The sequence below is a fragment of the Pleurodeles waltl genome, chromosome 6 (assembly GCF_031143425.1).
Source record: "Pleurodeles waltl isolate 20211129_DDA chromosome 6, aPleWal1.hap1.20221129, whole genome shotgun sequence".
In the NCBI taxonomy this organism is placed as follows: domain Eukaryota; kingdom Metazoa; phylum Chordata; class Amphibia; order Caudata; family Salamandridae; genus Pleurodeles; species Pleurodeles waltl.
In genome coordinates, this window is record NC_090445.1 from 686,019,143 (window position 1) to 686,032,310 (window position 13,168).

At 40.9% G+C, this 13,168-nt stretch overlaps 1 protein-coding gene across 1 annotated transcript in view; it reads right to left on the minus strand.

Moving 5' to 3' along the window:
• Nucleotides 1-7,254: 7,254 nt before the first annotated feature.
• The window catches only part of LHPP (phospholysine phosphohistidine inorganic pyrophosphate phosphatase), a 175,210-nt gene continuing 169,296 nt past the window's right edge, over nt 7,255-13,168 (minus strand). The window contains exon 7 of the mRNA XM_069239130.1: nt 7,255-8,684. Within this exon, the coding sequence (XP_069095231.1) occupies nt 8,591-8,684 (94 nt within the window). The 3' untranslated portion in view covers nt 7,255-8,590. The remainder of the gene's footprint in view (nt 8,685-13,168) is intronic.

Below are 13,168 nucleotides of genomic sequence, written 5' to 3' on the forward strand. Positions count from 1 at the left end.
AGGCCGCATTCATGCATTGCTGTGCCACTGGAATCAAGCTATACCTGGCTGAAGAGCCCAAGATAAGGGCAAAACCCTTGCTCGTATTTGGGTACAGAGATGGCCTGGCTTGGCAGTTCGGGCTTGACTGTTCCGCTTCAGCAGGGTCAAGTCTAATTTGCATAAAACTAGGTCCAAACTGAGCTTGCATGGTGGGTGAAAATTGATGGATTTGGATGTGGCCCGAGCAATTGCTAGTGGCTGAGATTAATTCAAGCATTCCATCCATCACCTTGTTGTTATTGCAGTTGGCGCCCTAAGTGCAATGGGTATGTCCAGACATGGGCCCCATGCTCACTGTGCCATTGGAATTAAGCTATACCTGGCTGAAGAGCACAAAATAAGGGTGAAACCAGTCCTAGGTTGCTTGTATTACAGTTCAGGGAGGACCTGGCTTGGCAGTTTGGGCTGAAGTGTTCCACTAGAGCAGGGTCAAGATTAATTACATATGGCTGGTCCAAACTGAGGTGGCATAATGGGTGTAAAACGATGGATTAGGATGCTGCCCGAGCAATTACCCATGGCTAGGATTAATTCAAGCATTCCATCCATTACCTTTATGTTGCAGTTGACGCCCTAAGTGTGATGGGTATGCCCAGACGTGGGTCCTATGCTCACTGCGCTACTAGAATCAAGCTATTCCTGGCTGAAGAGCCCACTATAAGGGCGAAACCTGTCCTAGGTTGTTTGTATTCTGGTTCAGGGACGACCTGGCTTGGCTGGACTGTTCACATTTGAGCAATGTCAAGACTGATTTGCATATGGCTGGGTGCAATCTGAGATGGCATGGTGCGTGAAAAATGATGGATTGGGATGCAGCCTGAGCGACTGCCAGTGGCTGAGAATAACTCAAGCATTCCATCCATCAGTTTATTGTTGTTGCAGCTGGACAGGAGGAGGAAGAAGATGTGTAGTGAGTTGGCGAGACTGCGGAGGGCAGAAGCACGGGTACATATAGTTTTTTAAATTTATTTTTTATACTCATCCTTACGGAGAGAGGAAAATCAATGCAAGCTTGGTCATGTGCAAATTGTATGGCATATGCTCATCAATGGGGGTGAGGGGAACAACAAGAACTACTTCTTCAGAATAACAGCTAAGTGCTGAAGAAGGAACAAAGGGAGATCAATCCACACCTGAAAATGTTCACTCTGTATTACATGGAGTGCAAGGTGCAGCACATTTGGTGTAACAAGCAAAACTGCTGAACAGGTAACAAGAAAATGGAAGAACATTTCTGTAACAAAAAAAACAAAAAAAGAAAAGAAGTCTGAAAGTATCAGTTTGCTGCAACAATTGTTTAAAAAAAGTTCAAACGCAAAAAAAGCACACACTTCCAAAAAAACAAGACGTCAATCTGTAGAACGGTTAAAAACACAGCTAAACAGTGTAGAATGCATTCTTGCCTCTCTCTTGCATACTGGATTTTTTAATATGCATTAATTACAGCCAGACATTTTGTGCAGCACGTCATGGTTAAAGTGTTAATTATGTTCTGTTTTGAAATTCTACTGCACTCCCCTCTAGGTTTTAGGGTTGATCAGTTTTGGTGGTAGCACTGGAAATCTAAATGCTAAACTTAAAGACAGACACACTCTAAATTGTTGTGCCATTTTGGAATGTTAAAAATCAAAAATCATATAATTACTTTCATTCACTTTCTTGTAGTAATGAGTGAACGATAAAGGAAGGGGACACAAGCTTCAGCAGAGTCCTGATGACTTCTGTTCTTTTTAAGTCAAGCGTGCAAGCGCTTTGACCTGTTGGAAGTATTGTGGGCTTTTAATCACACCCATCACTTTCATTCGTTCCTGGGCCTGCCTTTCAAAAATCAATTGATGTCATTGGTAAATGCTTTATGTTTGTCCCACCTTGAGGCTGTTTTTGTCACGCCTTGTAGACTGCCTCTGTTACATGGAATATTGCACGATTGCCGATATACTTCAGAGTGGGCAAACTTTTTTTTTCTTTTGTCTCTCCCCTTCCTGCTGCATGGCAGTCATGGCGCTGAAAGCGCGAACAGGCACAACAGTGTGAACTCGGTCGGGGGTATTGGAGCGCTGGTCACATTGTTCACAGCTAATCAGGGTCATTTCTTGTGCCCCTCCTTTTAAAACACTTGAAATTGGTAAATTTTTTTCATAAAACAGAAATCCTCAAAGCAAAAGTAGCTCTCCTGGCACAGCGAGAGAGCTGATACTACAATATTCATTACACTCGGGAAAATGGCCCCATAATGCTTTGCAAGGCATTACTTTTACAAAACATTTTTGCCCGTAACTCAGGCTGTGGTGATTCTAGGACAATATTACCACCACCAAAACGTTCAACACGACACACTCTTTGTGTTTAGGCCATCTCTGGGTCCCCACACTAGGTTAGTGGGGACCTCAAAATAATACCCCCCCACCATTCAGTATCTTTAAGCCTTCTCCAAGCTAGAACTTTTGTTTTATAGCTGAGAACAGCTTGTGTTTGAAAGGCCTTGTTTATGCTGCAATATTTATTGCCATTTTTTTGTGTAGTTATGCCCTCTATGGACTAACTATATATTTACATGGCATGTTTCTTACAAGTGTTATTTTTATTGTGGTATCTTCTAGGGGTTGTTCTAAGTACTATAGTCATATCAACATACTAAATTTTTGTGGCACAGAAACTTGCCCCATAATGCTTTGCAGGACATTACTTTTACAAAACATGTTTGCTAAAAACAGTCACCACGATGTGCTCTTTCTGTTTACATAATCTCTGGGTACCCACACTATGTTAGTTCAGAGTCCAAAATAATAATCCCTAACATCATTCATTTTCTCCTAAAGCTCTCTCATGGCTGGAACATTTGTTTTACAGCTGGGAGAAGTTATGTTTTATGGCCTTTTTTTGTAGTATCATTGAAAAGGGTCTGCTAGCCGTAAAAACACCCTCTAGGAGTTAAGTATATGGTTACACTGCATTACTTTCTCTTTTTTTTCATAGGGTTATGCCCTCTAGTGGCTAACAATATGGTTACATGACCGTGTTTCTTACAAATGTTATGTTTGTTATGGTGCCCTATAAGGGCTGTTTTGAGCATTTCAGTCTAATGTCAAAAGTTTATTTCTGATAGAGGTTTATATGACAATTTTATATGTTTTAATAATCTCTCCTTTTTACACTTATGATGATGATTCAGGTCAACCTAACATCCTTATTACAATATGACTGTTTGAACACTCTTGATATGTTTGGGTGACCCTTTTAGTTTATTTCTCGTCTGTGGTGTCTTGTGCCTTTTTGGGGGAACTATGTTAGCCAGCCAGCAACTCTGATAGTGGGGTGGTGAAAGTGGTATTCTATTGGGATTAGCATGGCAGATTTAAATTAGGATGCTAAATGGCAATATTTTCATTTTTTGCTGCAAATAGGGGAAAAAGGTAAATGGAAGTGCTTCGTTATATGCGGGGCCACTAGAATTATATGGCTGGAAAAGACAAAATTATGAGGCAGGGTTGACCAATTTATGTGGCAAGAAAAGTCTAGTTATGAATTTGCAAAGCCAATAGCTCTAACTCAAGCAAATGCGAGACCTATTGCATTGCAAATGCTTGTTCATACATTGATCTCAGTTCCATCTACCACCAGCACAATTTTGTCCATGAGCAAGAGTTCATAGTGTGACTTAGTTTGGGGTGGGAGCTACAGCAGAGGCGTACATGAAAAGTAGGCACCATTTTGAGATTGACTTGATAAGACTGAGACAATATAGCTCATTTCAGTTTTCATCTCTGATGTTGGGTGCATTTGTAAATAGCATTTTAGGGTTTTTGCTAGTATTCAGGGTTAGAGTATTTGTGCGTGATGCATAAGAAGGGTACTTTGTTGGAAATTTGAGGAACTAGGGTATGTTGTTAGAGAATGAGTCCATACTACTGGATGCATAATCTTTATGAAACCATTACTACATAATTTTGTACACTGCATATCAGTTGTGAGGTTTTGTTAGAATATTGCATAATTTTATAACCTGCATGACCCTCACATTACAGTTATGAATGAGATACTGTTAGAACTAGTATAATCTAAAACATACACGAGGATATTTCTTCCTGAATCTCGGTTTGCTGTCCAATCAAATATAAATTGATACCATAGAATAAAATTCATGTACTCATTACAGGGAGTGCAGAATTATTAGGCAAATGAGTATTTTGACCACATCATCCTCTTTATGCATGTTGTCTTACTCCAAGCTGTATAGGCTCGAAAGCCTACTACCAATTAAGCATATTAGGTGATGTGCATCTCTGTAATGAGAAGGGGTGTGGTCTAATGACATCAACACCCTATATCAGGTGTGCATAATTATTAGGCAACTTCCTTTCCTTTGGCAAAATGGGTCAAAAGAAGGACTTGACAGGCTCAGAAAAGTCAAAAATAGTGAGATATCTTGCAGAGGGATGCAGCACTCTTAAAATTGCAAAGCTTCTGAAGCGTGATCATCGAACAATCAAGCGTTTCATTCAAAATAGTCAACAGGGTCCCAAGAAGCGTGTGGAAAAACCAAGGCGCAAAATAACTGCCCATGAACTGAGAAAAGTCAAGCGTGCAGCTGCCACGATGCCACTTGCCACCAGTTTGGCCATATTTCAGAGCTGCAACATCACTGGAGTGCCCAAAAGCACAAGGTGTGCAATACTCAGAGACATGGCCAAGGTAAGAAAGGCTGAAAGACGACCACCACTGAACAAGACACACAAGCTGAAACGTCAAGACTGGGCCAAGAAATATCTCAAGACTGATTCTTCTAAGGTTTTATGGACTGATGAAATGAGAGTGAGTCTTGATGGGCCAGATGGATGGGCCCGTGGCTGGATTGGTAAAGGGCAGAGAGCTCCAGTCCGACTCAGACGCCAGCAAGGTGGAGGTGGAGTACTGGTTTGGGCTGGTATCATCAAAGATGAGCTTGTGGGGCCTTTTCGGGTTGAGGATGGAGTCAAGCTCAACTCCCAGTCCTACTGCCAGTTCCTGGAAGACACCTTCTTCAAGCAGTGGTACAGGAAGAAGTCTGCATCCTTCAAGAAAAACATGATTCTCATGCAGGACAATGCTCCATCACACGCGTCCAAGTACTCCACAGCGTGGCTGGCAAGAAAGGGTATAAAAGAAGGAAATCTAATGACATGGCCTCCTTGTTCACCTGATCTGAACCCCATTGAGAACCTGTGGTCCATCATCAAATGTGAGATTTACAAGGAGGGAAAACAGTACACCTCTCTGAACAGTGTCTGGGAGGCTGTGGTTGCTGCTGCACGCAATGTTGATGGTGAACAGATCAAAACACTGACAGAATCCATGGATGGCAGGCTTTTGAGTGTCCTTGCAAAGAAAGGTGGCTATATTGGTCACTGATTTGTTTTTGTTTTGTTTTTGAATGTCAGAAATGTATATTTGTGAATGTTGAGATGTTATATTGGTTTCACTGGTAATAATAAATAATTGAAATGGGTATATATTTTTTTTTGTTAAGTTGCCTAATAATTATGCACAGTAATAGTCACCTGCACACACAGATATCCCCCTAACATAGCTAAAACTAAAAACAAACTAAAAACTACTTCCAAAAATATTCAGCTTTGATATTAATGAGTTTTTTGGGTTCATTGAGAACATGGTTGTTGTTCAATAATAAAATTAATCCTCAAAAATACAACTTGCCTAATAATTCTGCACTCCCTGTAGACTAAATGGCATAACAACTGTGCAGTAACAGCATGGCAGCTAGACTACATACAGCAGCCTAAGCTATTATCCGTCTGCATGAAAATCTTACTGATTAAATTAAATATCACATTAACTCAAGTACCTATTTTTAGCATCACCTCTGAATACTGTATAATCCAATATTAATCTGAATGAGAAAAATATTGCAAATTGTATGGCATGAAATGAAACAGCATGACTAACTACAACCCATATAATTGACTGTGGGCCTTATTTAGATTCTGTCGAGCGGTAGTCAGTCAGTGTGCATGGTGGAGGACATTACGTCTACCACCGAGAAGTACTACCCGCCTAATTTAGAAATCCCTCCTGGTTAAGTTGCAATCTTTGTTCCTTCAAAGCAAGCACTGTCAAGGCAATTTATGATGGACGGCTGGCGTTGGTTTTGATTGCTGTCTACCAAACCTTTTGTTTACTCAAAAACAAACATAAAAAAGGGTGTTTGTTTCTGAAAAACAAATATATAATGACCTTCACCCTGCCAGGAAGTTTTTGTCCCTGGGTGGTGACGGACAGAGAAGTAAAGTAATCACATCATTATCCCTAAATAAGGTGGGAATCTGATGGTTTTACTCCGATGGACCCTACTCGGCGGAGTACCTGCTCTGACGTTCCTTACTCCATCAGATTATGTTTTCTGACAGTGGAGCCAATAAGGCAACCATTTTCAGAAAACTAACGGCCCCTTTGACTCATAATTGAGTGGGGCAGACCGAGGGTTTGGAGGAAAGGGTACTACTTGGTCACATTGAAAATATGTGTTTGAAAAAAACAAAAATTGTTTTGTGGACAGCTGTCAAACCAACTGCGGCTGTCCACCAGACAAACATGACAGACTACCGGACATACCATCAGTTTTCCGAAGGCATTGCCCCCATTTGCACCGCCACTGGAAAACGCCTGAAAAAACTGGAAGTCACAGACAGAAAAAAACTCAATGACCAACGAAACCCAGGGAAAGAATTCCTGGATGTGGGGAGGTCATTCTTTATTTGATTTTCAAAAACACACTTTGGGAGTGACTGTGGTCCTCTGAAGGTGCAGAGACAATCATTGGGCCTGCTGTGATTTCTAAGTTTGAAAGGTGGTAGTCTGTCGGGGTGCAGACTTAATGTCCTCTGATAGATGGACTACCACAAACCAAATTTTAACTCTGGCCATACATCTTTGTCCTCTGTTCTTCAATACTAAATCCACCCCCATGCTCCTCACAATGTACTAAATTCAAATCTTAATTTCCTCACATTGTATGCTCCTTACATACTGCAGTAGATTAAGATTATATGCTCCTGACACACTACGTAATCCAAGCCAGTGTTATGTACATTAATTTTACTACACCCATATTCTACTGTCTTTAGACATGGTACTAAATCCACAGCCTCTGTATCTGGCACACTGTACAAACTTCATGCACCTCATCATTCACATTGTCATAAATTCACATTCTAATTTCCTCAAACACTTTATTAAGTCCATGTTCTATGCACTATTACACAGTGAAGTGTTTTTTTATTCAGTTTTGTATTGACAACAAATCCCATTCCGCTTAGCTGAATTTTGAGATGCCGAAATACTGTAAGGCTGACAAAACCTTTTTCTGCTATAAAGAAAGACTTGGTTAGGAAAGTTATTCTTTCTGTTTGTACATCCATCTATGTGTCAATTGTGGGTAGACCCTAAAAGATAAATGATCACTGATTAAGGACCTCCAATTAACAAATGTAGTAGAAAAGGTCAGAAACAGAGGCACCACGACATCAGTTATGTAAGGTGTCAGTTTCTGTAACTAGATGCTCTGGATCATACTGTGATCTGTAAAACATGCATTTTAATAAGGATTTATAATGTATTTTCTATGCTAGGTCAAGTGTTCACTATGAATGAGGTGTTGTAGGTCAGCATATGGTTCTATAAGATGTGTGCAGGTCAAGTCTTGGTTCTGAGAGGTAAGATCTGGACAATGGATTATTTTTTTCAGTGTAATGGGTAAAGGGCTGAATTGTTAGAGATGTATCAGGCCGGGGGTTAATTCTCAGGAGTGCACAGGGTGAAGAGTTGCTTCTGGGTAAGGTACTCTAGTTGTTTCTTTAGAAGCTGCGCTTGCCAAAAAGTTGGCTCTTTAAAACCTGCAGGGTGAGTAGTTATTTCTGCAAGAGATGCCCTGGCTGGGGGTCTGTTTCTATAAGAAATGCACTGGTATTAGGCTGCTTCTGAAAGAGGTCAACAGGGTGACAGATTTCTATATGGGGAGTTGTATCTGCATGTGGTTTGCTGCACCACAGGTTACTTCTGTAAGAAAAGGTGTTTTTATTGATGTGTGCTGGGACTTGAGTTGGTGGTCTTGGCTTGGACTTCGTTCTGAAAGAGTTATGATGAGTGAAAGGCCGCCTGTGTTAGATATGTGCTGGAAAAAGGATTGGTCTGTAAGACGTGTGCTTGGTAGATTGTTGGTTGTATAAGATGCATGATAAGTGAAAGGACAATTCTGTTAGGTGTGTGCTTGAACAAGAGTTTCTTCTGAAACAGGTGTGCTTGGTGGGAGAGCAATGCTGTAAGAAGCACGAAGGGTTAAGCGTCAGTTCGCTTACTGAGGTGCTCTGCCCAGGCTTGGGTCAGTGAGAGCTGCACTGGGTGAAGGGTTGTTTCTGTTTAATTGAATATTTAAAGAGTAATCTGTTGAGGTTTAGAGAGTTCAAATTCAGAATTATTAGAATGTCTTTGCATTCACTGTTGTTATAAGTCCTCTCAGTTGAGATCTGATTCCTTTTGTTTAACCAGAATCTCATTAGTTAACCTGCTGAAGAATGACATCTACAGCTTCCGCCAGATTATTCACATAACCATCGGCGGTCACCTCAGGGTGCTGCTCATCACAGGGTCTGAAGAGAGAAAACAAACAAAGGCGAAAATCTGGGATTAATTCTACAAATTATTAATGACATAATATACTCCACAAAATCAACCAGTTCAATCTGGGATACACTGTATGAAGTCTGCCCTGGAGCTGGTTTCACCTGCTATGCCAAGTTGGCAGGCATTATTTAAATATACACAGATGGTACACAATCCGTATTAAGGCTTACTAGGTCAGTTATGGGAGAAATGCAACAATTCTAATCAATGCCTATCGGTACTCTGACAACAATGACTAGACTACAGGCCCCACGTTTGGATTGCCTCCTGCATGTAGTATTGCTTTCTTGTCCTGTATATCTCTCATCACCATTCAACTTGGGTGATTGCAGACTAATGAGCAGACTAATGAGCAAACATTAAATGATAAAAATGTTGACTCCATCTCATAACCTGTCTCAATGATCTGTGACATGGTTCCAGATCTGTACTATGACCTTTGTTGTGAACATTCTGAAGAGCCTCTGGGACCTTTAATGGACAGACTAAGTGCTGTGTGACTGAACTGAGGTGGTATTCTTGGCATACATGCTGCAGGTGTATTGTGGATGTTGTTTCTGCTCTTGCTGGGACTTTTTCCAAGGACCGCCAAAGCCTAAAATCCAAAATGCAGTGCCACTTATGAGTTTTATTGCCTTATTGCTTGACACCAAGCAATAAACAACCTTTTTTCTTGGTCAAAGTAATCTTTCCTTCTTGACAATTGGTCCTCTTGCTCTATGGAAGAAAATTCAGGGTTTATCACACTTAATCCCCAAATTCTTCAGATTAAGGTGTTACAAACTCTAGCATTGACATAAACAACCAGACCAACTTTTGAAAAGCCCAACACAGTCCAAAATAATGTAGAGTGAACCTACTTTTTGATATTTTCTTGTGATATATTTAGGGTTAGAGTTTGTATGTTGCCAATGTAGTTTGGAATAATGGTAATTTAAAACTTCAAAATAAATCCTTCAATGTGGAATAAAAAAGGCATTTACTTGATCCGACTGCTATGATTAGTAGCTAATGCACATCTGTTTGATGAGAGACAGCAGGCCTGGAGCATGTTTTACAGGATGCCTTCAACTCAGCAAGGACAACGGAAGAGGAGGAGGATCCCCTCCTTCCATAAGTTCTCCCTTCATCAAAAAATGATAGCTATCTTACCCTTTACCTCAGATATTTACAAGACCAGAGCATTTTATAGACAAGATAACTTTCCCTGTAATAAACTTTATTTGGATTTGGAAATTGGTGAGGTTATCAGCTTGATATGTGGATACAAAATTATTTGTGAGCAAACAAAGTGTGTCAGGAGGCCATTTTGTAGAGAGGGCAAGGGCCGGCTTTAGCGCTGGTGGAGCCCAATGCGATAGTCTTTTTGGTGCCCCCCCAGCAACACCATGCTCGACAGATTCCCTCAATATCGCCATCCAACAGGGCCCCTCATCTTTCCACAGCCCTCTCTCAAATACATTTAATTTATTTTATAGCGCTACACATACCAGTGTAGGGTGTAGAAGCACTTTACTTCATACACACATTATACAGAGCCAATGAACCATACATGTGTAAAACAGTCTAAAGTGAACGTTGCATAACACAATGAAGATTACAAGATGTTTGAACCCTGTCATCCATACTAGTAGGCAGTATGTTTTAAGAGTATTTGGTCTGGAAAAGCACAAACCCAGGATTTCAAAATGTACCACAGTAGTCGTGGTTGGCTTAAATGATAAGAATGTATTTCTTACCAAACAAACCCTTTTTAGCAGCATTAGAATAATGAAAGACAAGGGAAAAACATAACATTCTAACCTATACTATGCAGTTTGCATGCAGCTTGATGACACTTCGTGCATCACTGTCCTATATTAGGATTAGCAAATGCAAGTAACAAAAGCATCTCTATGACAAAAACAGTAACCCACTGAGCTATCCATATAAATACAGCTGTGATCTGCATGTTCTTTGCAGCAGGTATATTAGCCGTTTGTGCTACTGTATGAAGAGTCAAAAATACCACCTTCAAAACTACGATCTTCCCAGCATGTACATTAAACACCAAAGTTATCTTAACATTTGTATTGTTTCCTGACAGCTGCTGGACATGCAAGGAACTCTGCAGCAGGTGCTTTAAAACCCATAAGTTAATTCTAAACACAGCACCCCCCTCCAAGCTCAGCGCCAGATGCGGCTGCATCGGCAGAACCACTGTAAAGCCGGCCCTACATTTACTGTATGCTTGCCTTTGACTCAGTACACTACTCTGCTTACTTTTGGCTAGGTTTGTGCTACACAAATACCACATACATACTCCTGCTTAACAGCCTCTTACTCAAAAGGGAACATGTCTAACATCCTTTTACATAACAATACAAGATAACCTTCAAGAACTAACCCATAATGCATACGGGGACTTCAGTCCTAATGATAGCTATTGTGTAGCAAGTTGTGACACACACAGCCAGTACTAGAGCCCGTGCAAAATGTGTGAGACACACATAGGGAGATTCTGTGCACCAATGATCACAATAACCCTCTTACCTGAAACAATCTGCTGAGAACAGAGCTCACTGCATCATGATCTCAGAGGTCGACGTGGATGGTATCTTTGTAGGGGCGGCCCGCGGGATAGAAAAGGGGCAGTGCAGTGTGTGGTGGGGGACAAAAAATACATATAATAATATTTTTTTTTAAACATACCTTTTTTGCCACACTGATCCACTCCGGTCCTCTACTGTAGGCACAGGCTCCCAGCCTGCCCTGAGTCCAATCCTAACGATGCTTTCATGCTGGTGGCAGCATGAAAGCAGCATTTGGATTAGACGGAGCTCTTAGCCAGGGTGCTCCGAGACAGAGTAAGAGGCTCTGCCTGCTCTCTCCAGCCCAGCAACAGAGTGGCGGTTGGAAAGAGCCCAGTGCGCATTTGTGTTTGGCTGGCCCGAGATGGCCAGTGAAATGTACATGCACACTGCCTTCATGCTGGTCACAGTCCCATGGCCCCACCCCTTTTACTGTAAAATGATAATAAACACAGTTTATTATCATTTTATAATAAAAGTTTTGCAGCTGCTGCGGCTGGTATGGGTGGGGAGGGGCGACACTCCTGTATGTTTGGGGAACGATGTTCCCATGCTTTTTTAATTTTACAAAAACAGTTCCTGTACTTCACCTTAAGGAACACCTCCCCTAGATGGTTGATGCTGACCTACAAATACATCTGACTGAAAAGGAAAGGAGGCGGGTCTCCCGTGCTGCAAAGCCAAGGGAGAGACAGAGAACGTAACAAAAAACAAACCTCAGCAGGGTGTAGCTACCTGAATAAATGTAAATGTGTGCAATTGGTTTAATCAGGAAACTGAAAGCCTTCTTGAGAATCTGTATAAGATTTAACTTATGGAGTCACGTGAAGCGTCATGGCGACAGAGTTATTCATTTTGAAAGGTAAGTGTTATCAGGGGAGAACACAAGTGTATATTTATTGGACACACAAAAATATTTGCAGGCACAGTCTGTGTATTACTAAAATATATAGGTTGAAAGTACTTGTTTTTTCCTGGACACTGAACATTTTACTGCAGCCTATCATATGCTGTGTGTAATACAATTTTAAAAGAATGACTTACATATTCAAAGTGCTTACTCTCAGACTTATTTTGACAGACAGGGCTGACTGCATCCCTGCTCACTCAATTGTGATTAATTCAGACGTGTGTTAATATCATAGTAATATCAGCAGAGAACGAGTCCACTGTCCCCAACTTGTGACAAGGGCAAATGAAACTCATTAGTAACGATCTGTCGTTTCTGTCAATTTTTATGAGGGTTATTTTGTATTCTACTGTCCTGAGGATAGCAAAAATAAACTTCAGGAAGCAAACTTTTATTGTCATTTTGGAGGTCACATTTATTGAAATGTTTTCTAAAGTAAGGGAGGCAAAACTTGATGTCACCCTTACACACCATTCATCAAGAAATAGGAAGTTAACTTTTTTGTTTAATAATGCAATTCTTCCTGTTTTATGTTGCTTTGATGCACAGGTTTAACATTTTACAGCATACAGCAAATCCGAAGCATTTCACCAAGTAAAATGTTACTTTCTATATAGCTATTTCTAAGCAGACTTCCAATTGTGAATTTTTAAAATGGAGTTCAAAAAGAAGCAGGTTGATGTCACATAAAATACTCTGATGGGACAATTAATGTGGCAAAAACTGACCTTTAATGCTATGCCAAGAGCGGAGCTCACTTTGCATGACAGCGCTAATCTAATCACAGAAAAGAGCAAAGCTTTTCTTTGCCTCCTGGATGGCTCCAATGAGGCAGGAGTTCTGAGAATGCATGGCAGTGTGGACTAGTCATCCACAAATCAATCAGTCAATCTATCAGTACACTTGTAAAGCGTGATACTCACCCATGAGGGTCTCAAGGCGATGAGGGGAGGGGGGCTGCTGTGACTCG